Source organism: Corythoichthys intestinalis, chromosome 14, assembly GCF_030265065.1.
Source record: "Corythoichthys intestinalis isolate RoL2023-P3 chromosome 14, ASM3026506v1, whole genome shotgun sequence".
Lineage (NCBI taxonomy): Eukaryota > Metazoa > Chordata > Actinopteri > Syngnathiformes > Syngnathidae > Corythoichthys > Corythoichthys intestinalis.
Window position 1 is genome coordinate 28221944 of NC_080408.1, and position 26853 is coordinate 28248796.

General features: G+C 38.4%; 1 protein-coding gene across 8 annotated transcripts in view; it reads left to right on the forward strand.

Annotated features, from left to right (window-relative positions):
- The window catches only part of astn1 (astrotactin 1), a 506238-nt gene that overhangs the window by 103353 nt on the left and 376032 nt on the right, over positions 1 to 26853 (forward strand). For 5 of the 8 annotated variants that reach the window (XM_057856766.1, XM_057856762.1, XM_057856765.1 and 2 more), the window contains exon 3: positions 26534 to 26790. In XM_057856766.1, coding sequence (XP_057712749.1) covers positions 26534 to 26790 — 257 coding nt within the window. The remainder of the gene's footprint in view (positions 1 to 26533; positions 26791 to 26853) is intronic. The other 3 variants (XM_057856768.1, XM_057856767.1, XM_057856763.1) reach the window with 1 other exon arrangement.

Sequence of the window (26853 nt, forward strand, 5' to 3'; positions counted from 1 at the left end):
ACTGCTGTTCACAAACACTCTCCATCCAACCTCACTGAGCTCGAGCTGTTTTGCAAGGAAGAATGGGCAAGAGTGTCAGTCTCTCGATGTGCAAAACTGATAGAAACATACCCCAAGCGACTTGCAGCTGTAATTGGAGCAAAAGGTGGCGCTACAAAGTATTAACGCAAGGGGGCCAAATAATATTGCACGCTCCACTTTTCAGTTTTTTATTTGTTAAAAAAGTTGAAATTATCCAATAAATTTTGTTCCACTTCACGATTGTGTCCCACATGTTGTTGATTCTTGACAAAAAATTAAAATTTTATATCTTTATGTTTGAAGCCTGAAATGTGGCGAAAGGTTGCAAGGTTCAAGGGGGCCGAATACTTTTGCAAGGCACTGTATAGACAAACAACAATTCAATATTGAAATTCACAAATCAAAAGACATTTTTATGCTTAAATTTAAAAAAATCATGTAAACCATATATACAGTATATGGCGGAAAACACTCAGGTGAATTGAAGTTCCGCTCTGAGACCCCCAATTTGGCCAAATTTTAAAATTGTCCTATATGCATGTGTGATACAACATTGGAATGCTTAAAATCTCTATTTTCTGGGTGGAGGAAAAATTTTGAACAGGAGGGCATTTAAAAAAAAAAAAATTAAACAGCAAAACCCTAACTGGAGGAGAGAGCACACGACAGCAGAATTAAAGACGCCATGATTTTAACGAGATATTATCGCGTACTTACCTTGTTTCGATCCAAAAACTCCATGTAATTTGATCATCGAGGGTGAAGACACAGATGTGAATGGCCACAGCCAGATTTTGGGGGGATTTTATGGCTGAAACATGGTAATAACCAGGGTCGCGATGCAGAAATCGCAGACATCAAGGAGTGGTCGAGATTTTCTTTTTCATATATTTACCCTTTTAAACGTTTTTTTTTTTTTTCAATTATTTTTTTTCTTTGTTTGGATTGATTATTTATCATCTAACATATTGGGGAAAATGCGACAGTAACAAAAAAATACAATTAATCGATAGTTATGAGGTTGATATCCATGACTTTTTCACAGATGCCATTTTTTTCATTGTGACGTAATTTGTTTAGTTTAAAATATGCGAGTTAATAATGTTTTTAAGTTGTTTTTTTTTAAACGAAATATTATATAATATTCATTCATTCATTCATTTTCCATGACGCTTTTCATATATTATATATTATTAATATATATTATAATATATATTATATATTACAAATATATATTATTAAAATATGCGATTTAATAATGTTTTTAAGTCGTTTTTTTTTTTAAACAAAAAAAAAATATATATATATATATATATATATATATACATACAGTACTGTGCAAAAGTTTTAGGCAGGACACCTGCCTAAAACATTTGCACGGTACTGTATATTTTTATTATATTATCTATATACAGGATATACTGTATGTATATATTTTCCCCAAGTGGAAGCTTCCATGATCCTAATAAATTTAATAATTAAAAAAATATATATTACGGTACTGTGCAAAAGTTTTAGGCTGGTGTCCTGCCTAAAACTTTTGCACAGTACTGTATATATAATATATATATTAAGGGTGTAACGGTACATGTATTTGTATTGAACCATTTCGTGCGTGGTGCTCGGTTCGGAATGGATGCGTACCGAACGAGTAACCCTTACTTTTCGAGGCTGTGAGTCGATCGGGTTACAGTTTCTTTGTGTAGATTATATTTACTCTGTCTTCTCTACTATAATGAGGACCAACACGGTAGGACAGTATATAACCCAGAAACGTCAACGGTGCGACAACATGGCCGCCGCGAGAATGCAGTGAAACGCGGGTGTTAAAGTCAATCAGCCAATGCACACCAGTCGCAGTGCGGCCGCGTGTTACACGCGTCCTAGAAGCGGCTCAACACGACGCACGCGAAAAGGACGGCAGAGTTTATTATTTGACGCGAGATGCGACCCTCCTGCGTCAATACTACTACCGGTAGCTAGGATCGGGCAGACAGGAAGTCACTCGTGTAAAAATACAGTGGATCCGGTCAATTTTCAAACTATATGCAATCGTAACCCACTTTTTGAGTCCATCAGATCTCTTGAGTGGTAGATCGGGGCACAGTTGACTTGTCTTTGTTGATTTACTGCTGTCTTCTCTTCTATATTAATAACCAACACGGCCCCGTTTTCAATACAAAACCGTCCTACCACAACAAAACAAGTAGGAACTAATATTCACATAGGAACTAAAGTTATACAACAAAAAATATACAATATATATGAATACTACATCGCATTTGTAAAATATAAACACATAGTAAAATAAATAATAGCCCATTTAAATAAAACGAATTGAAATGAGCTAGAACACCTGTAATTAAATAATAAGAATAATACAGATCCTGCTTATACAATTAAAATTTATTAATTTCTGTGTGGCGCTTTAACTTGAGAAAATCCACCAATAAAGCTTTTGAAAACTGTTCATAAGAAAAAAAAAATGATTCATTGATGCATTTTATTTGTAAAATACATGTTAAAATCTCTGTCATTGCGATTGATTTTCTCTTTAGCACAGGACTTCCTTTTTTCTTCTTTCTTTCAGAAAGAAAGCTGACCAATACGCGGGTTCTGAAAGGCAAATTGTTGTTGGATTATCTTTAAATACCCGCTACTTTTTGAGCAGAATTCTAGCTTTGTATAGGCTAATGTTCCTATTGTTGAAAGCACAAAGGTGAGTAATTACACAACTAGCACATTTATATTTTGCATTTTGTTTTCTTACTGTACCGAAAATGAACCGAACCGTGACCTCAAAACCGAGGTACGTACCGAACCGAGATTTTTGTGTACTGTTACACTCCTAATATGTATGTATGGATATATATATATTTATTACTTTACTTCTTTCTTTTATTGTTGGCATAGGTGATCGGATTAGACCCCCCCCCACACACACACACCTTCAGCCATCGAGGCTCCCAAAGCACTGCATTCTACTTGTGACCTACTTGCGCAGTTATTGATCCATTTCTTCCAGACCTGCTTTGCGCCTGAGTTGTCACCGAGGTCATTGAAGCAGGTGTCTGGAGTCTGCTGCTTTATGCTCCAATTGTGAGAATGAAAAGCAACAGAATGCAATTGGTGCATGTGATACATAGCCTCCTTGTTCTTGTGAGTTTTGTAAGCAAAAAAACAGTGATAAAGTACAACAAACATAACAAATTTGTATCAAAGACCGAAGAAAAAGCAAATCAATGAAAATGACTTTCGTGGCATCATGGCTCTCTTGGGTTCATTTGTGCATATACAGCAAGTAGGGATGAGCAATCAGATTTGAAATATACTGCTACTCACTGGGCTTGTTTTCACCGAGCTGGTACTCGTGCTCGTTAAGTCAGCCCTGGTTCTTTCTGTTTCGACAAACAAAGCACTGGCTCCAGGGGCTGAAATCTGGTACTTAGCAGGCACCAACTTCTTGCTAGGGTAAGCAAGGGCAATCCAAGTACAAACTACATCAGGTGGTGGGTGTTTTTTCATTACAAAGCAGAGGTGGGGAGCTCGTCCAATGGTGGCAGTCGATGAGTCAAGCAGGAGCACAGAAGTGGTCCTTTACTCCAGCTTCACTTGCAGTTGGCATTCAGTGTTATTACTCGGCGCCACATAAGACATGTCGAGCTGGGGTCGCACTATCGACTGCCGCCATTTGACTGGCGCTCACATGAGTTTCCTGCCTCTGCATCGTCACGATAATCCACCTCTTGATGTAGTTATTACTTTGGTGGTCCTTGCTTGGTCGGTGCCTGCCAAGCACCAGTTTTCAGGCCCCGAAGCCAGTGCTTGGTTTCTGGAAACAGAAAGAACTGGTGCTAACCTATGAACAAGCCTGGAACAAACACAAACACTAGCTTGGTAGAAAAGGGCTTAAAGAGATTCTTTACAATAAATTGAATGTGACGTTGGCGGAGCTTCAGAGCAAATTTTATTTCGACTTTAACAAGTTTTCGATTGCTTAATCGCTCAGCTACTACCTAAGCATAAAAGACTAAGCCCCTAAAACACAAAACATATATCAAAATAACAATATAAACACAATAGGGAAATATGACTTGAAGATTTTATGCCAACCTACGAATGCTTTCCTTAATGTTTGTAACGTTGACTGTGAAAAAAAAACCAAAAAAAACTGGGGGTGTCACCCATCGCGTTTAGCAGTTGGGGTTCAAATTAGCTCTTTTTTTCTGTGTTTTCACCCCCCTCTTCTCATGGCTTACTAATGCTCTGCACATAATGGAAGTAAAACAGACATACACACACACACCAGTAATAAGCATCAGTTCACATGAAAGGGATAGTCATTGTGACACAGCTCAGCTCATCTGTTATTGATATTGATGTTGTGATGCTCCTAAAACCGCTGTTGATAGCATTGATCGCGTAAACCTTAAATCAATGTGACCCTGGCCACTTGTAAAGCAGTAGCCTGAATCCCCTCTGCCAGAGCAGCTCTCTTTTTAAAAAGCCATCCGACCGAGACACACCAATCCATAGCCTCCCCAGTTTTCCCCATGGGCTGTGAGCAAGTCTGACAGCATAAAAGTTTTTGTTTTTTTAAATACTTTTGCTGAATTTCTCATCTAGAGATCACAGCAATATTTCATCACTAAAATGACAAATAAAACATGAATCTTATAAATGGTTAGCTCGGCCAACCAAAATTAGGAATACATTTTGTGACAAATAAAACATTAATCTTTTAAATGGTTAGCTCAGCCCCCCAAAATTAAGAATACATTTTGTGTTAAGTAGTGTACAAGCCATTTACTTATTTAGAGAATTTGGATGCAGGTTGTTATTGTAGCTCAAATCTAATTAGGTTTTTTTTCCGTTTTTAATTCAAAGATTTAGGAAATTATCGCACTGAAGTCAGAAGTCTAAAGGTATGACTTCTTGTGGGCGGAGCGTACTTTTCAATACATCTCCACATATACCAACAAACACAACTTAATTGTTCTTGTGAGCTTATTTTACACGGACACTTTTTATTTTTCTTTTGTGTTTAAGAGCAAGCATTTTATGATCAATTTATGCAGAACCTTTAAAGGGGAAGTTTAGAATTTTTGACATTAGGCTTAATCTTCGAGTTAGCTGGGGTTTAATTAGTCGGTGGAGTTGATTTCAACAAATTCCGTGCCGTTATTTATTTATTTATTAGTTTTAGGGCTCCGGAGTGGCTAAGCTAGTGTGAGTCAATGGGCCCTTCCTAACATGCCAATAAAAAACCACATATGCACGCATGAAAATAACCAATGACCCATGCAATCAATAGTGTTGGCTATGTTTTTAGGATGAAGTTATGAAAACTTACCATTGCATGCCAATAACTGTAGTATGAACAGCAACATTTGTTATCCAGCACCTCTGTAGGTAACTGGCTGCAGAGTGGAGTGATATTTTTTCCACCGTTGTGTTAATGTCATAGCCATGTTCCCTGTTCTTCATAGGGAATTTGTGGAAACTCTCATTTGCCCATTTCACCATGCTGCCGTTCTTCAGTCAAGACTACATAAAATGATGCTGCATTCGTGGACGGTCGGAAGTCAGAGTTTTCCAACCTCCGACCAGGAAAAATATCATTGGAACGCCACTCTAACTGGGAGGCCTAGTCGCAAAGTCAGAAAAAAAAGTACCCTGACTTCACGAGTTGCTTCAATCAAACGCCACTAGACAAAATACGCTGCCCGTGGAAAAAATAACAGACTGTTAATAGTAAAACTAAAGAAGGCAGTTTACAGTGTGCTCAATTTACCATAGCCGTAGTTTTTCCTCCACTATTTGATCGCTTACGAGAAGGCCGGTTTGCTGAAGATCAACATGTTCTTTGATGGCCCAAAAAAAAAAAAAACGCTTGAAACTGCTTGTAACTGATACCATCCGAGTGGGATAAGTCCGACTTCACACCGTCCTCGAATGCAGCATGAGTACGAGTGGCCGAAGCACTCCTCTCTATTGTGGTCGCATTACGCATCTAAAAGAAAAATAGTGCCACAGAAATAAATTAATTACGCCAGTTTGGTGTGACATTGTTTTGGCCGCATGGGTATTTTGAAGAACGATCTGCATTTTGAATTTATTTGACCATTTTTGATATGTTAATATCTAGGGCTGTCAAAATTATCGCGTTAACGCACGGTAATTAATTTTTTTAATTAATCACGTTAAAATATTTGACGCAATTAACGCACATGTCCCGCTCAGACAGTATTCTGCCTTTTGGTAAGTTTTACAGCAAGGCTTTTTGTGCTGTCTAATAGCGAACTCTTGTGGTTGCTTTGCGACATGGTTTATTTTTTTCTTGCCAGTTCAATATGGCTTCACGACATCTCAGGCTGACGCCTACGTTGTAAAGTTGTGCTTATATGATCCTTGGACAAGATTTGTCCGCTATTAATATAGTTTTTTTTATTGGGTTGCTAGGATGGCACCATTGACTCGTGCTAGCTTAGCCACTCATGACCCCTGAAATGAAGTCATTTGCTCCCAAAAACGTATAAAGACGTTCTATTTTGAATTGTTTCAGTGTCCCAAAGACATATTTATACGTCTTTTACGTTTTTTTTTTCATAAGAGACATCTCTGGGTTATGATTCAACTGAGCTCCAAAGCACAAAGCTGAAAATCCATTTTAAAGCAATAAAACTGGCCACTGGAGGGCAGTAGCGGATTTGGTAAGACCTGCAACCCGATTCAACGGCAACGAATGGCTGGGCCACATGGCTGGGCGCCGGCGGAAGGATTCCAGGCGGCGGACGACCGAGCAGAACAACCGAGAGGACGCCCGGGATGCCAGGCGCTGGATGACCGGGCAGAACGACCGGGAGCACCAGTGCAGCGGACGATGTCGTTGAGTCCGTGCTGCTCGCTGCTCGCCGAGCAGACCCCGCAGAGACTCAAAAAAATCCACCTTTATAAGACAGGCAGCAATGAGGGAAAAGTAAACCCGCCTGTCGCCGCCACAACAGCGTCATCTCAGTTAGTTATGTGTAAATAAATTGTTACTTTCCTATCAAAAGCTCTATTTGTCTTGTTGTTTATGTTATTTTGTAAAAGGAACATATTATTCAGATGCTTGGGATGTAACTAAAGCAAAAAATAGCTGTGTTAAAGTCAAAGTTATGTTTGAAATGTATGCTTTTACAAAAAGCTCAATTTCTCTGTTTTTTTTCATTAGAAATTGGAAAATTTCTCAAACTAAGCTATTTTGTAATGCTGATTTCTAAAGAATGGAAAAAGATATAACCTTACTTTTTATTCCTGCTGAAAGAAGAGACTCTAATGTTTCTTTTAGTGGGTTCCATGTTTATATAGCAGTCGAACAGAATTTTCTGTGGGCCTTGGAAAATCAGTCAAAATCCAGTAAAACGGCCTGGAGCGAAGTGGGTTGCATCGGTGAAAATGGCTGGAAATGAATGAGTTAATAAATATATAACAATCTGCACGGAAGTTGTTGAAATCAACTCCACTGACTAATTAAACCCACGCTAACTTGAAGATTAAGCCAAATGTCAAAGTTTCTGAACTTCTGCTTTAAAGAAGTCCAAATCATTCACATATTTTTCCCCTTCCATTGTACTTTATTTGCCATATGAACGCTACACCCTACCTCTTGCCCCAAACCGGTGTGGAAAAGGCCCCTGGCAAACCTCAATTCCAGTGGGGGTAACCGGTACAGGGGACAATGTCTACTGTATGTTATTGTGAAAAAAATATATAAGAGGAGAGAGTCATGTCATTTTTATCCCCAAGATATTTTACTGTGTTTAAAAAAAAAAAAAAAATAGAAGTATTTCGAAAGCACGGAATGTTTACAAGCCCATCAAATTATTTACTAGTGTGAGTCTTATTCTTCTGTTTGATAAAACTGTAAGTTTGCTGCAAAAATTTATAGGCGTCTGGGACTTTATGGTCGACTATGTGCTCTCAGTCAGTTATTTGCACTTAAAACTGCCGTATGTGTCAGTCAGCAGAAAGTAACATGACATAAGTTAACTCATATCTGTGCTGTTAGGTTTTAAGCAGGCTGGTGTCTTATAAAGCAGCCTATACATCAAACTTGGTCAGGAGAAGAAAGGATACGTCCTGGTTGGCTGCTTCAGTGTCCTTTTCTTAAATGTGAAAGGTTTCACTCAGGCCATGCTTTAGACCTCACTTGAATGTAATGTGTTAGACACAAGCTATCGAAAGAGAGCAAAAATAAACAAAAGAACTAGGGCTGTCAAACGATTAAAATTTTTAATCGAGTTAATCACAGCTTAAAAATTTATTAATCGTAATTAATCGCAATTCAAACATCTATAAAATATGCCATGTTTTTCTGGAAATTATTGTTGGAATGGAAAGATAAGACAGAAGACGGATATATACATTCAACATACTGTTCATAAGTACTGTATTTGTTTATTATAACAATAAATCAACAAGATGTCATGAACATTAACATTCTGTTAAAGCAATCCATGGATAGAAAGACTTGTAGTTCTTAAAAGATAAATGTTAGTACAAGTTATAGAAATTTTATATTAAAACCCCTCTTAATGTTTTCGTTTTAATAAAATTTGTAAAATTTTCAAACAAAAAACTAGTAGCTCGCCATTGTTGATGTCAATAATTACACAATTCTCATGGTGCTGAAACCCATAAAATCAGTCACACCCAAGCGCCAGCAGAGGGCGACAAACACAATAAACACAAGCAATAAGTGCACATGACACTGTGCTGTCATTTTAATCTGTTTGAGCGGGTCATGTGCGTTAATTCTGTCAAATATGTTAACGTGATTAATTAAACTAATTACCGCCCGTTGACGCAATAATTTTGACAACCCTAAAAAAAAAAAAAAAAAAAAAAAAATCATTAGTCATTGTCATGTTTGGGCCACTGCTTCAAAAAGTTAATCTCGCTCAAGTAATTCAGACAGTTTATTTGATTCTTACATTTGGAAGATACATTAACTAAAGATTTACATGGTTACAATAGTCTACATTTGATAGGGCCTTGTCCCCCTCCTAGAAACATCACCTTATCGTGGTGAAGGGGTTTGTGTGTCCTAAAGATCCTAGGACAGGAGTCCCCAACCTTTTTTGCACTACGGACTGGTGTGATTTGGGTCTTTTTTTTTCACGGACCGGTGTTCTGTCAAATTTTGCACCCTTATAAAATTTTGCTCTCAAAGCTTTTGTGGCGGTGAAAAAAGCCCTCTTTTATATTCAGTTAGACTCTCAAAGTTATCCACTGGTGCTAAAAAACGATTTACATCATAAACATACATGTGCAACACGAAAATGGCGTAAATTAAAGCTTAACGACACGGCGAAGTCGTTAAGTGAGTAAGTGAGAGAGCTGCGTACAGTTGTTGTGTGCAGCTAATATGGCAAACGTAAGTTAATACTCCTTTCTTTAAAGAAAGTTTGCTGCATTCGTGGTCATTTTTAACGTTACGTGCATGCCAAATTTGTCAGAACACCGGCAATTTGCGGCAGAAAAATACAGCAAATATAAAATAACATTTGTTTTTCAGTCCCATCGTGTTAAGTGCAGGGAAAATACAACTCACCCACTGAGTTAGTGGGAGGCCTGAGCTTGTTTTGTTGAGACGAGATGGTCCCGAGATGGGAAAGTGAGAGAAGCCTGCTTCACATAGATACAATGTTGGAAATTGTAGCGCAGTTTTTAGTGCTCTCCTAGCGATGTCAGTATAGTCCGAAATGACTTTAATCCAGAAACTCAGTATATTTGTTTTCTCAAATGTACGTTTAAGGTCGCCGTCATTTGCGATCTCTACAAGCTGATATTCCTGTTGCACAGACATGCTCGAATCTCTCGGTTTATTCACATACGGGTCACGAATCCACTCCTTCGTAGTTCGTGGGTCTTTAGTGATTGGGAAGTAGCATAGAGTTTGTTTTCTTTCGCGGTTGTAGGCTCATCTTATGGCTCGTCAGGTGCCCTTTTCCCCGTAAAAAAATATGTCCAAAGACGTCTGTTTTTCAGTCATTCTAGTGTGGGGGCTAATTATTTCCGGGATCAAATGAGATGGGCAACGACCTACGTAATACGTTATTATTGAGGCGAAGCGCACATAGATATACAAAACAAGATGTACTGCTAATAGGCGAATCAAAGCATTTCTATGACGACCTCCTATCCTGTAGTTGTATATCTAGAGTAGACAGGGATATTGGTGTGTTAAGCGGCACAGGCCAAAGTCAATTGGACAGAATGCAGTCGTTAATAAAATATTTATTATTTCTGCACGGCCCGGTACCAAATGCGCCAGTACCGGTCCGCGGCCCGGTGGTTGGGGACCCCTGTCCTAGGAGCTATGTTGTCTGGGGCTTTTGCCCCTGGCGGGGTCAGCCATGGCATGATGGCAAAAACATGCCAGGTGAGGGACCAGACCTTTGCATTTACATAAAGAATATTTAAACTGTCAATTTTCTTTAAAATGTCCCCTTTGGGCGTGATTTTCTTTTTACTTTTATTAGACTTCATACGGTTTTGTTCCTATCCTTATAGCAATTATGCATCTATTTTAATTGAATACCTGCTTGATACAAAATGCTCAAGTTATTTTACTTGCAATCTACCATAAATTTCTAATTGCTTGTTGCTTACAAGTATTTGTTGAAACATGATGAATTGCTACTGCACATTCCATTCCACCAAGTGCATTAGTCACACCTGAATAAGCAAAAATGGGTTTTGCAGCACTGCACCTTGTTTTGTGGCTCTGGAAATAAGAGCCTTGTGTAACTAGTTGAAATTTTATGCATTTTAAGACTCAAAATATGAAAATATATGCATTAACCAATCAAGTGTTTGGAATAGATTTCAGAACTTTTAGATGGAATTAAAATGAAATTAACATTATTTAAATGTACAGAAATATGGATAGGAATGTAAACTGGATGCAACTGTAATTGCTATATTTTATTCATCGTTTGTAGCATTGTGATCATAGTTTAAAACTTTTCTAGGAAGAGACGTGAAAAGAAATCTGTAATTCAATATTAGGTCCATCAATAATTCCACATTACAATATTAAATTAGGCTTACTTCACTTTTTAGCCTTTAATTTTAACAATTTCTGTCATCTATCATAATTTATTTAGTAATCATAAATTCATCTCTTACAAGACAGCTGGGAAATGGGGCTGTGACTTTGACACTTCTTCAATGTCAAAATAATCATTGGCCCATTAAGTTTGCTGCTAATAAAAATCATTAGTCAAGTTGAAATTCATTTAATTGGAGATGTTATATTTTATGCAATGACAACTATCGGTTTGAGAAATTACTTGGTGCAGGAACTATTCGCCAGTAAGTACTGGATAACTATAGAGTATGTTATTGCATTCTCTCTATGAATTGAAGGTAGTATAACTATAATGTAAAGAAATCACAATAAACCCCCCCAAACATTGATGACATATCTCACTTGTTGATGATGTATACAGTAGATCGGATATGTATGGAGGAGCGTTCATAGTGCAGAGGCATTGAATACATACTGTAGGGCAAATAAGTATTTAGTCAACCACCAATTGTGCAAGTTTTCCTACTTGAAAAGATTAGAGAGGCCTGTAACTGTCATCATGGGTAAACCTTAACCATGAGAGACAGAATGTTGAAAAAAAAAACAGAAAATAAAATTGATTGATTTTTAAAGAATTTATTTCCAAATTACAGTGGAAATAAGTATTTGGTCACCTACAAACAAGCAAGATTTCTGGCTGTCAAAGAGGTCTAACTTCTTCTAACGAGGTCTAACAAGACTCCACTCGTTACCTGTATTGATGGCACCTGTTTTAACTCATTATCGGTATAAAAGACACCTGTCCACAAACTCAGTCACACTCCAAACTCCAATATGACCAAGACCAAAGAGCTGTCGAAGGACACCAGGGACAAAATTGTAGACCTGCACCAGGCTGTGAAGACTGAATCTGCAATAGGTAAAACGCTTGGTGTAAAGAAATCAACTGTGGGAGCAATTATTAGAAAATGAAAGACATACAAGACCACTGATAATCTCCCTCCATCTGGGGCTCCATGCAAGATCTCACCCCATGGCGTCAAAATGATAACAAGAACGGTGAGCAAAAATCCCAGAACCACACGGGGGGACCTAGTGAATGACCTACAGAGAGCTGGGACCACAGTAACAAAGGCTACTATCAGTAACACAATGCACAATTGAAGATGAGACATGGCTGGGTCTTTCCGCATGACAATGATCCCAAACACTCAGCCAGGGCAACAAAGGACTAGCTTCGTAAGAAGCATTTCAAGGTCCTGGAGTGGCCACTCTCCAGATCTCAACCCCATAGAAAGTCTGTGGAGTTGAAAGTCCGTGTTGCCCAACGACAGCCCCAAAACATCACTGCTCTAGAGGAGATCTGCATAGAGGAATGGGCCAAAATACCAGCAACAGAGTATGAAAAGCTTGAGAAGAGTTATAGAAAACGTTAGGCCTCCGTTATTGCCAACAAAGGGTACATAACAAAGTATTGAGATGAACTTTTGGTATTGACCAAATACTATTTTCCACCATGATTTGCAAATAAATTCTTTGAAAATCAAACAATGTGATTTTCTGTTTGGTTTTTTTTGTTTTTTTCTCCACATTCTGTCTCTCATGGTTGAGGTTTACCCATGTTGACAATTACAGGCCTCTTTAATATTTTCAAGTGGGAGAACTTGCACAATTAGTGGTTGACTAAATACTTATTTGCCCCACTGTATCTGATTTTACATCCACTGTCCACATATGAAAGAAGTCCAATTTAGATTTGAAAAGATTGAAAATGGACAGTTCATACTTCATGAAAATATCAGATGTGTATCACAAAAGTGAGTACACCCCTTGCATATCTGCAGATATTTAAGTATATCTTTTCCATGGGACAACACTGACAAAATGACACTTTGACACAATGAAAAGTAGTCTGTGTGCAGCTTATATAATAGAGTTAATTTATTTTCTCCTCAAAATAACTCAAAATATAGCTATTAATATCTAAACCGCTGGCAACAAAGTGAGTACAACCCTTAGTAAATACATACATCCCTAAATGTTCAAATTGAGTACTGCTTGTCATTTTCCCTCCAAAATGCCATGTGACTCGTTACAGGGTTGCTGTCAGCATTGCTGCAGAGATTGAAAAGGTGGAGGGTCAGCCTGGTTCCAGTAATCCATGTGCTGTTGACATGTCTTCGGCAAACTGTTTGCGTGCTTTCTTGTGTACCATCTTCAGAAGAGGCTTCCTTCTGGGGTGACAGCCATGCACACCAATTTGATGTAGAGTGCGATGTATGGTATGAGCACTAATGGGCTGACCCCCCCATCTCTTCAATCTCTGCAGCAATGCTGACAGCACTCCTGTAACGAGTCACATGACATTTTGGAGGGAAAATGACAAGCAGTACTCAATTTGGACGTTTAGGGATGTACAGTACGTAGTTCCCATGCGGTGCACTCACTTATGTTGCCAGGAGTTTAGATATTAATGGCTATATTTTGAGTTATTTTGAGGGTGAAATGAATTAACTCTATTATATAAGCTGCACACAGACTACTTTTCATTGTGTCAAAGTATCATTATGTCAGTGTTGTCCCATGAAAAGATATACTTAAATATCTGCTGAAATGCGAGGGGTCTACTCACTTTTGTAATACACTGTATATATCACGTATGGGCAAAAAAATTGGAATTGACCTGCAGTGTGAACAGAGCCCAATATCATGCCTCCTCTGTCAGATTGAGAAAGGCCATGTGTCCATTCTTCAGGAGTTTTAGTCATAACGGGCGCTGGTTCCATTAAAATATCATCCTCATCCGTTAGTAAGTAGATTATGGGGCTGGAGCAATGGCATAGTTTGATTTGTGGTTGAGTTTTATTGACTCTAATAGAGGGTATAAACCACTTAGTCCTTACTTTGATTTCAAGTAATGTCAGACATAAAGTACTTTTTTTTTTTTCTAATCTCAACCTCTTTTAGGCCTGTCTATGCATGAGTGTCAATTTGGCTGGTGGAGCTGAATCACATTTGTCAATTGTGAATTATAACCGTTTAAAATTTATGACAAATGGGTGTAATTCAATTTTAGTCATGGATGACTGGTGCAATGACTTTATTCATGCCAGTCAACTGTACTGTCTTTTTAAATGTATGTGCTCAGCGAAATCTTATTATTTCATTCATAGTCGAAATTCAAGACCATCTGTTCAGAACTTTCAACTCCATTATTTATCGTATCATTGTCGTCTGTTTTATCCTGCATTCAGCTAACAAGCGTCGGTATGAGATTTTGAAAATAAGATGACTTTAAGCAAAAATACCGTGGTATCACGGTATTGCAAATATAGCTCTAAAATGTATAGAACAAAAGTAAATTATTTTGCATAAAAAAGTAAACACACTTCTACCATATTTTTCGGATTATACGTCGCACCTGAGTATAAGTCGCACCAGCCAAAAAATGCGCAATGAAAAGGAAAAAAAACATAAATAAGTCGCACCGGAGTATAAGTCATTTTGGGGGGGAATTAATTTGATATAATCCAGCACCAAGAAGAGACATGTCATCTTGAAAGGCAATTTAAATACAATAGAGAACAACAGGCTGAATCGGTGTACAGTATGCATACATTACATGACGCTAGAAGTTAGATCGGGCCTAAAAAATCCAGCCTGACCCGACCGGCCTGCGGGTATTAAAGCCCAACGCAGTCCAAGCCTGATCAAATAACTTGATTTGCTTGCCCTAGCCCGAAACCCCCCGAAATTTTATGTTTTATTTGTAGGCACGAGCCCGAAAAAAAAAGAAATTTTATGTTTTGTGAGGACTCAGGAGAAGGAGGAAATGCTGGGATGCGATGAGTGGTTGCGTTTTGTGTAATCACGTTTGTGAAGATGAGGTGCATATATCAAATTAAAGCCTGTCTTTTGTAACGAATTCTCCCAGTTAAACAAGATTGTAAGATGGATATTTAATAAACATTTCTTTGATATTTGCGTGTCTGTTTCTAACAGGCGGATAGTGGATTTGACATTTATTTTAATCTCCTCGAGTTGGCAGAAAAAAAAAAAAACGCAGGTTTTCTCAATGTTTAAATAGTCTACATATTTTTATGATCATTATAAATGCATTTACACAACGAAATACACAACGAAAAGTTTGTTAAATATATTTCTCATATGAGACCAAAGCGCCACATTCGTTTACATTCAGCGAAGCCGACACAGGTTTCCAAATAGCACCTTCAACAATCAATTTGATTCCTTTCCGTATCCCACTCCTACCGCAGTTCTTTGCTTTTCACTTACCCTGTCTTTAGTTTGTTTTTCACTCCTATAGCTGCTCCATATCGAAAAGGAAATACCAGGATGCACGCGGAGGGCGCCGCAGGGCGCTGGGAGAGGAAGATTGAAAAGAGAGCCACTGCGTTCAAGTGCGCAGGCATGCACAGCGCCTTCTCTGTTTTATCCAAATTATTTTTTTATTTACCATCCAAACATCGTTTTAGTATAAATATATGAATATATACAGTATTTATTTAAAAAAGTTAGCCAGAGAGAAGTTGGCCTGACCCGACTGTAAATAATCACACATAAGTCGCTGCAGAGTATAAGACGCACCCTCTGCCAAACTATGAAAAAAAAAAACTGACTTATAGTCCGAAAAATACGGTAAATAAAAATGTATCAGGCTTTTCGCTGACTTTAGAGCTCCATCTCAACAATTTTAGAGACTTGCTCATTGTCAACATATTTCTCTCTCAGTCCAAGTTATAATGCAGGAATGTGAGTGAATGTGACCTTTTAGGGGTTAATATACCTCTACTACTATTCATATTAATTAGTTTCCTATTACTGGAGAGCGAGTGTGTCGCCAGAGAGAAAGAACACCACAGGCTGTATTATGAGAATGTTATTTTGAACAGATGTTTACTATGGCGAAAGAATTAAGGTTGGCAACATTCCCGGATTGTGGGGGACAACCCGTAACATAGGAAGTTCCGATTGATTCCGTCGGCAGCGGCGGTACCAATCGGAACTTCTTATATTCCGGGTTGTCCCGCACAATCCGGGACTGTTGGCAAGTACCCGTAGCGCGGAAGACTTTAGAAAAATTGGCTAATGGTTGATAGGAACCCGGTTAGGCCGTCTTGCCATGCTAACCAGCCACATTATCTGCCTCGTTAACAAGCTAGTTACGTGACGTCATAGCATTGTTTTACCATCGCTAGACACACTAAACACGCTGGAGAGAACTCTCGTAGCTGGTGGTAAACGTAAATTACAGCATTTACTTACCTTAAATTTTGTATAAAGGGATGGATGATGGTCACGTAAATGTGAAATCAAGTTTGAGGTGTTGCCCCCTCCCCCCCTTGCAGCAACCCTCCGCAAGCAAGTCTTGATGTCAAATGTCCTTCCACCTCTAAGCCGCGGCAGTCTGCTTCTTCTTAACAGTAGCGAAAATACAAACCTGTCAATCATTGTTAACTTTATGTACCAAACGCCAGAAAAGAGTTTGGTCGCACTGCTTAGCAGGAGGGAGGTTGAGAGGCTGTACCGTATTTTTCGGACTACAAGTTGCACCTGAGTATAATTCGCACCAGCCATAAAATGCCCAACGAAGAGAAAAAAAAAAAACGTATATAAATCGCACCGGAGTATAAGTCGCATTTTTGGGGGATAAAATCCAACACATAGAACAGATATGTCGTCTTGAAAGGCAATTTAATATAAAAATACAATAGAGAACAACATGCTGAATAAATGTACAGTGTACAAAACATGAACAACAAAATGCGACTATACTGTCCTCACCAGGACGCTACGCCTGGGTCCTGCAATGACATAAACGGTTAGCATACGTTCGCTAGCATTAGCACATTGTTCAAACAACCACACAACTGGCTCTAAGTGTCCAATCGCTGGTGGAAAACACACAACAAAAACAAAAAAGATGATACACACAGGCGTTGTCTCTGTAGAGATATTTTAAAAGCATAAACATTGAACGTAGGTTCGCAGCCGTGTTTGTCCCTCGCTAACTCGCCAACTCACTCAGAGCTACGTAGCTGTCTGTCTTCTTCTGGTGTGTGAGCGCTCTTCTTCACGTAAACAAGTGCGAGTGCGCCCCCACGTGGGCGTGAAAGCGCCAAAAACTAAAAGCATGATATTTCAATATAAAAAAGTCAATAATACAATTGAACACACATTGCCAAAGGCAGAACGCGAACGTGGCCATACCTATTAAGAGTTATTCAGATAACTATAGCGTAAAGAACATGCTAACAAGTTTACCAAAACCATCAGTGTCACTCCAAAAAAACAAAATCACGTGATGAGTTAATAATGTGTTAATAATTTCACACATAAGTCGCTCCTGAGTATAAGTCGCATCCCCAGCCAAAATATGAAAAAAAATGTGATTTATCGTCCGAAAAATACGGTACTTGCATGAAGCAGAAACACATAAATAGATTTTTAGAATTGTAAACACGATCCTTTTCACCCGATTGTGATCCTCTGAAAAATGGCAGGATCGGCCCGTTTTCTGCTCACGTGATTGGATTCGAACATCCTTAGTTTGTTCTCCTTTCAAAAGCATATAACAGTACTGTATTTTTCAGACTATATGTCGCAGTTTTTTTCATAGTTTGGCAGAGGGTGCGACTTATACTCTGGAGCGACTTACTAATATGTGTGAAATTATTAACACATTATCATATCATTTCACGTGTTTTCTTGGTGTTTTGGAGTGACACTGATGGTTTGGTAAACATGTTAGCATATTCTTTATGCTATAGTTATCTGAATAACTCTTATCAGTTATGCTACATTAATATACCGGCCACGTTCGCATTTCGTTGTTCATGCGTAATGTAACATTATCATACATTACGCATATTCAGCATGTTGATCTCTATTGTATTTCTATTTTAAATTGCCTTTCAAGATGTCATATCTGTTCTATGTGTTGGATATTATCAAGTATATTTCCCCCCAAAATACGGCTTGTACTCTGGTGCGACTTATATATGTTTTTTTGCTCTTCATTGCGCTTTTTGGGCTGGTGCGACTAATACTCAGGTACAACTTATAGTCCGAAAAATACGGTACAATAAATAGCAATACACAATGTTCTTTTAGATTTTTATTTCCCCATGATAATTATTATGCACCAGTGTGTTCATTCGATTCGACTGCATTCCATCATGTTTTTTTTTTGTTTTTTTTTTTTGTTTTTACTTATTACTGCCCTTATATCTCTTTTAGTAATTTAAAATGTGCCTTAAACGTTCTATACTTTAATTTTACCACTTTTAATATGTTTAAATTTTTCAAATGATTGTAAAGTGACCTTGGGTGCCAGAAAGGTGCCTTCAAATAAAATGTGTTATTTGTATTATTATTATTATCATTCGAAGGAAGTATGAAATTATTTGAAATTCACTGTTAGATCGCTGCATTAACTGTGCACTTCAGAAATCAAAATGCACCAACACCAGATGATATGACACCTTAAATCAGGGGTCTCAAAACCGGTCCTCGAGGGCTGCTGTGGGTCCTGTTTTTTGTTCATACCGATCAAGCACAGACTTTTTAACCAATGTGGTTTCTAGTAACACAAGCAGCACCTGACTGCAATCAATTGATTACACTTATAAAAAACACCAGATTGGTGAAAAGGTGTGGTCTTGTTTTGTTGGAGTGAAATCCTGCACCCACTGCGGCCATATGTGGAATAGTTTGGAAACCACTGCCTTAAATCCTCACTGACTGGAAAATACCCATCGGACCTCAAGCAACATGGATTGTGTGACTGGACAATAGAGAAGCTAAAAATCCAATTGCATTTTGTCTGGCTAAAACTCTGGGGTCCCTTCGTCTTTCATTTCCTCCTATGCCTACAGATTGACTTGCTTCGCCTCACTCTGTGTATGCCATGTATATCGTTCTCACCCCTGTCACCATGAAACATTTATCAGTTGCGCTCACGTGCTTGCTGTCCAGTTATTTTGTTCTTCCAATATAACATCACAGGCAATCCAGACTCATAAATTACAAGTACCGTATTTTTCGGACTATAACTCGCAGTTTTTTTCATAGTTTGGCTGGGGGTGTGACTTATAGTCAGGAGCGACATATGTGTGAAATTATTAACACGTTAAGATATCATTTCACATGTTGTTTTGGTGTTTTGAAGTGACACTGATGGTTTGGTTAACTTGTTAGCTTGTTCTTTATGCTATAGTTATCTGAATAACTCTTAATAGCTATGGCCAGGTTCGCGTTCTGCCTCTGGCAATGTGTGTTCAATTGTATTATTGACTTTTTTAAAAATTGAAATGCATGCTTTTAGTTTGTGGCGCTTTCACGCCCAAGTGGCGGTGCACTCGCACTTGTTTACGCGAAGAAGAGCGCTCACATGCCAGAAGAAGACGGACAGCTACACTGCGCCTGAGCGAGTGGGCGAGAGAGAATGAGAGAGAGAGAGAGAGAGAGAGAGAGAGAGAGAGAGAACCCTACGTTCATTGTTTATGCTTGTAAAATATATCTAAAGAGGCAACAACTGTGTGTATCGTCTTTTCTGTTGTTGTTGTGTGTTTTCCACCCGCGATCGGACACTTAGTGCCAGTTGTGTTGTTGTTTGAACGATGTGCTAATGCTAGTGAATGTATGCTAACCGTTTGTGTCATTGCTGTAATAGCGGCTAATTATCATTTATTTACGTTGATGCAAACCTGTTTGGTATCGAGGACGAACTTGTTTTTATTTTATTTTATTTTATTTTATTGTTTTTATTTTTGTTTTATTATTTCTATTTTTAGTTTCACTCTTCAAATGATGGTGTCATAACGACGGCCAAAATAAAGTCAGGAAATTATACGGCTGTCCAGCATCGTCATTTGGGAGTTTAGCTCGCTGTATAGCCAGGATCGAGCAGTAGCGTCCTGGTGAGGAAAGAATATTCGCATTTCGTTGTTCATGCATCATGTAACATTATCATACTGTCAGTGGCGCCACCAGGGGGTGGCCAGGGGTGGCCACGGTCCCCCCTATAAATTTGTTGGCCACCCCACTGGCCACCCCGCTTGCCAGTATTTCGTTAGATTATTGTAGCATCAGGTATGCATTTCATATACGTTATAGCCTGGTAATCTGTTGATCCCTGTTGGGAAGTACTTTTTATGGTTTGTTCATTCAGTAATAATTATTTTTGTGTCACATTAACATTGAGTTGGGAAATATCCAGTTAACATATGATTGCCTCTGTACTTGCTTTTATTTGTATCTGCCAGAACCTGCTTTTCCCACATAATTATTTTGTTTTGTTAAATGTACACCTTATGCCTAATGTATACAGAACACAATAAAACAGAATTGTTGTGGAACTCAAAATGTTGACTGGACAGTCATGGACTAAGCACATTAAATCATTAGTAACATCAAATATTACCAAATACACCTAAATATATCAGTAGCCGTGTCCTTAAGTCTTTGTGATAGTTTTCCCCTGACCTTTTTACTGCAATAATATAATGAAAACCTGAAATTATGGCTTTTAGTTTTGGTGTGCCACCCCTAGATTTTAAGTGGCCCCATCTGGCCACCCCTATGAAAAATTTCTGGAGGTGCCACTGCATACTGTACACTCATTCTGCATGTTGTTCTCTATTGAATTGTTATATTAAATTGCCTTTCAAGATGACATATCTGTTCTATGTGTTGGATTTTATCAAGTTAATTTCCCCCAAAAATGCGACTTTTCTCCGGTGCGACTTATATATGTTTTTTCCCCTTCGTTGGGCATTTTATGGCTGGTGTGACTTATACTCAGGTGCAACTTACTGTATAGTCCGAAAAATACGGTAGTATCCTTTTTACACATCTGTAGAAATTTGTGATAGTTATGCAAATGGGTATGGACTTATATTTAAGTGTTAAAGTGTTGGTTTACAAAATGTCCTTGCACACACATTGCTGCATTACTATGCGGTGAACTTTTTTGCCTTTCAAATCCTTCTTAATTATAAACCAAATTACTGACCAGGTTTTTACTACTGAGCCAAGAGATTTACAGCAAAATTTGTCATTTGTTATGTCCTTGACTATGCAGATGAAACAAATAGTTTATGCAAATAAACCAGTAGCTTTCATCTGTATGAATGATTCAGCCAATGAAATCTATTGGCAATATAATCTATATTTCAAAACAATCTATCCGTAATTTCAATTATTGTGTTTGTCTCCCTGGAACCCCAAGAAATCTCACATTTCAGACTGGCATTTGACTAACACATTTATTTTTGCTACTGTACTTAAGGTTCATATCCTTCAAATAAAGCAAAAGTAGGACTAAGAATTACAGGGCAATGCAGAAGACAAACCCAAGCTTTGGGTACCGGTATATATTTACAAGACGATTCATAATGCACTCCATGACAGGCACATTCATATATTGTCCTAAATAATATTTATCTTCTATTCCACAGTCAGTGTCTTTGCAAATTGGATTATTTGATTTTCATTCCGCTTGGTTATTACACCAGTCAAAGTGATTTAATTAATTATACACTCTCTTCATTCAACACCATAGCTTTACTCCATGTTAACACCTATGAACAATCTGAAGTGGCAGTAGCTTGGCACCACAAGGGTGTGGTTTGAATTGTGTGTGCATCTTTGTATGTGTGCGTCTGTTCTTGTGCTGTATGTCTATTTAGTCTCTGGTGACCTTTCTTGAATGTGAGATGTGTTAAATCCCCAAATATAGTTTTGTCATAGTGTCTTGTTTTTTTTTATCATACTACAGTGTGTCTACATATCGGAGACAAGTCTAATGTGTGTTTCAAACATATTTTTCCAATAAGAATGATCCTAATGTTGATTCAGTGGCCTACGCGCCATCTTACCATCTCATGCCTGTGCCAAATTCCTCCATTTGTGTGTAACAGCTGTGCATATCTCTGCTCTAAGAACAGCCATACGTCACTAAGATTTGTGAGAAAATGAGACAAAATTAATCTGACCATATGACCTGACCCAATCACCCAGTATCAGCGCCTGCTGAAACACATGTATGAGTGAATCATCATCACAGTTGACTTCCGTCTCTTGTTTCAGCCTGCTGGAAGATGAGCAATATTACATGTGACTTATTTTTTTTCTCTCACAGATTTATTTTGTGTATTTCATGAGTTGTCCATCGTGTTACTCTATTGAGCCACATTTGTTTCGAATTTTAAAATGTGTTTAAAATGTAGTAGTGCACCCCACAATTTTCATATAAAAAAAAAAACAAAAACATACTGATACTTGTGGCAAGATATTATAAGCAAGAGGTAAGTACAGCAGTCTTTAAGCTTTTGAAACAAGTGCCATTGTAATGTGAACATTCAAATACAGAAGCACAGTAGGCTCAAGTGTGCATAAAAAATGATACATTATACTCCTAGTTTTAATATTATAATTTGTCATTTTTCTATAATTAAGTCAATTGAATTAATGTTAAAAGAAAAAAAGATTCAATTCCACAGTATTCAAGTCAAATAGGATAAAAAAAACTCAAATAAATTGTTATAGGAAAAAACACAGTTCCCAAAAATGATCCCAAACAAAGCACAATATTAAAAAAAAAAAAAAAAAAAAAAAAAAAATTAAATGTAATATTTCCCATGAAAAAGTTTTGAAACATAATTTAGTATACACTCCCAATATGAAAATAACTAATTAACAGGAACACAGTCAAAACGTCTTGAGCATTGTAGGAAAAAAGTTCACACATACATAAAGTGTTAAAACATTTATTCTCATCTTCCTAATTTTAAATATTGAGTCATTCAGAGCAATTGACGGCAATCATTTGATTAGTGCTTGCCCTTCTAGTCCAAGTTCATTAGAGTTCTAATGCCGTCAATTGAAGCTAATCTGCCAAATCTGTTTAAAGCAACACTTGGTAGCTTTTCAGTTTTGGTTGATTTTAGCGACACTGGTGAAGAAATGGGGTAGTGTTATGCCCTAAAGAAGACTGCATTTCCCATGAGGACCAGCACTGTGTTTCCCATGAGGACCAGCGCACACCTGCGCAGTGTCGTAAAGTCATCAATCAATCAAAAATGAATCTCCCGGTCGCCTGCAGTTGGATTAAACACCATTTCTGTTTCCAGTGGCTTTGTAAAGGATGAATAGTAATAAGGTAATGAATCCAGTTGTGGCTAAATAATAGCATATGACGGTTAGCAACCGTGTGGCTTAGTGTTGCTAACACCCCCCACCCCACCTGAACTCCTGGTCACACCAGTGAGTGAAAGCCGGGCCAATGTTTTTACTATACACTCAGCGGCCACTTTATTAGGTACACCATGCTAGTAACGGGTTGGAAGCCCCTTTTGCCTGTAGAACTGCCTCAATTCTTCGTGGCATAGATTCAACAAGGTGCTGGAAGCATTCCTCAGAGTTTGGTCCATATTGACATGATGGCATCACGCAGTTGGTGCAGATTTGTCGGCTGCACATCGATGATGCGAATCTCCCGTTCCACCTCATCCCAAAGATGCTCTATTGGATTGAGATCTGGTGACTATGGAGGCCATTTAAGTACAGAGACCTCATTGCCATGTCCAAGAAACCAGTCTGAGATGATTCCAGCTTTATGACATGGCGCATTACCCTGCTGAAAGTAGCCATCAGAAGTTGGGTACATTGTGGTCATAAAGGGATGGACATGGTCAGCAACAATATTCAGGTAGGCTGTGGCGTTCCAACGATGTTCAATTGGTACCAAGTTGCCCAAAGAGTGCCAAGAAAATACGTTTTTCCAATCTTCTATAGTCCAATTTCGATGAGCTTGTGCAAATTGTAGCCTCAGTTTCCTGTTCTTAGCTGAAAGGAGTGGCACCCGGCGTGGTCTTCTGCTGCTGTAGCCCATCTGCCTCAAAGTTCGGTGTACTGTGCGTCCAGAGTTGCTCTTCTGCCTACCTTGGTTGTAACGGGTGGTTATTTGAGTCACTGTTGCCTTTCTATCAGCTCGAACCAGTCTGACCATTCTCCTCTGACCTCTGGCATCAACAAGGCATTTCCGTCCACAGAACTGCCGCTCACTGGATATTTTTTTCTTTTTTGGACCATTCTCTGTGAACCCTAGAGATGGTTGTGCGTGAAAATCCCAGTAGATCAGCAGTTTCTGAAATACTCAGACCAGCCCTTCTGGCACCAACAACCATGCCACGTTCAAAGTCACTCAAATCGCCTTTCTTCCATACTGATGCTCGGTTTGAACTGCAGGAGTTTGTCTTAAACCATGTCTACATGCCTAAATGCACTGAGTTGCCGCCATGTGATTGGCTAATTAGAAATTAAGTGTTAACGAGCAGTTGGACAGGTGTACCTAATAAAGTGGCAGGTGAGTGTATATCGTGGTAGCCTCTTTTTTTCCTCCGCAGACAAAACTTTTTGTCTCTTTGTTGCTCTGCCAGCTTTGCAGAATTTGCGCGAAAGCATTCGCAACAACTTCCGTCTTTATAAGTGAATGAGGAAAGAGGGAAGTGATTTATGCTGTAAAGCAGTCAGCACATTTGTAGGTTTGTATTTGTAGGTTTTTTTTGTGTGGCAGGGTTCCTGCCACCCTCCTTAAAGTTAATTAGTGCCGGTGAAAGCGATACAGACCCCCTCAAGATATAAAAGATGTGTCATTCAACTAGTTGTCAGTCGACATATTATCACAAATATTATGAAAATATTTTATAAAGGTTGAAAAGTTACCTAGTGTTGCTTTAAGTTGAATCGAACTAAAATTTACTTTATAACACACTCAAAACATTGGAAATTTGAATGATTTCAAGTTGCATTTCAATAGTATCGTCATACAGGTGGTGAAGTTGGCAGCTCAAAGTTGTTGTTTACATGTTAATGGGAAGTTTCCTAGTATTAGTTTCTAGATGGCAAAGTCCATAATACAAAACTGGGGGCAAACGAGCAAAACCGTGGCACAACCAGGGGAGAATAAAAAACGACAAGGGAGGCTAAATATTTGGAAATCACTCAAAAACAACCAAGGTGGCTGGAGTTTCAACTTTGGTGCCGATGAGGATTTTCTGCACCTGTCCATGTCACCTTCTACACACATACAATACATGTACACACATTTCTACTGCCACCTCGAGTAGGGCTGTAATCGATGTGGATTAATATCTATCAAATTGTTAAACCTGTATGAATAAAAATCAGTCAAAACACAAAATATCAATTAAAATAATGATTTTTACATACAGTTTTATTAAAACAAATGTTTTTCCATTAACTTGAAATGTTTCAGCAAGAAATTTGTAACACACATTAACATTTCTTTGTTTTTTTAATTACATTTTTATTGCTAAATAGGTCTATTAATTATATTTAATTTATCGACATTCTCATTTACAAAAACCTTTCATTAGAGATTCAACTTCACATAGTCGTTTGTAACTGCATTTGAAAATTGTGATAGGAAATTGTTGTTTCCTTTATTAAGGAGTTACACTGTTTTAAAACGATATATGGATTTTTGGTAGACGCGAACTGATGACTATTGGGGTACAAGTACCGTGATATATTAACATATTGGTATATTGTCATAACCCTAGTGATGACCCAGATTATGATGTAGAACCTACAGGATGTTTTCTAACTTGCCTTCCCAATATAATTGAAACTGAGGTTGTGTAATGCTGGAAGTTGCATGCACACTCAGCCATGTGGTGTCTTCATCGTTCGTCTTCGATAATGATGTTTTATGACTGTGAGAGACCAAAAATGAAATCCCGAATAAATTTAGATTTGTGGTCCAGCCCTGCCATAGGGACACCAGCCTTAAATGTCTGTTAAAGAAGAAATGGGAATAGCTACTCCTACCACATAACTCAAAGAATAAAAAAAAAATCTGAGATCACAGGAGGGAAAGACTTTCTCAGTAGAGGTTAAGAATTCCACAGTTTTGGGTGATCTGTCACAGTTTAATTCAGCTCCTCCCATCATATCCTGATGTAAAAGAGATAAAATATTCCTTTTGAATCAATCACTTCTTAACAATGTGAGCGGCTGACCTCAGAACTTTGAGTCAAGGTACCTCTTCGATGAAGTGAACAAATCATGGGGGATAAGTAGTTGAATATATCCTCTTGACACCTGCCTGACATTGTCTCATAACTTAACAGGCTTCTGAGCATTAATATATTTCTTCTAGTATAATGCATAAAGAGTGTAAAGAGTTTGAATGGCTAGACATGTTGAAACGAAGTAGATATTAGCCACTTACATTGCGTTTCATTCTGTGTATCTGGTGTCATTGCTTTGACTTTGATGTATATTTAAAATGGCAAAATTCTCAGAATTTTCCTGCCATTGACCTACCCTTCTTTATTCTGTCACTTCTTTTGTCTCTACTGCCATTTTCTCCCTCTGCCCCAGGGTGGGATGATTGCCCTTCTGCTGTCCATCCTGTGTTTGGTTCTCATCCTGTACACCCGCCGACGCTGGTGTAAACGCCGCCGGATCCCCCAGCCTCAGAAGAGTGCCAGTGCTGAGGCAGCTAATGAGATCCATTATATCCCCTCAGTGCTGATGGGAGGCCAGGCCCGAGAGAGCTTGAGGAACTCGCGGGGTCAGGGGCCAAACTCCAGTGGTACCCTCAGTATCAGAGAAACTCCAATTCTGGATGGGTACAAGTAGGGTTTGGACACGTGATGGGAGTTTAAACATTATGTTACTGTAATGAGCACACATAAAAG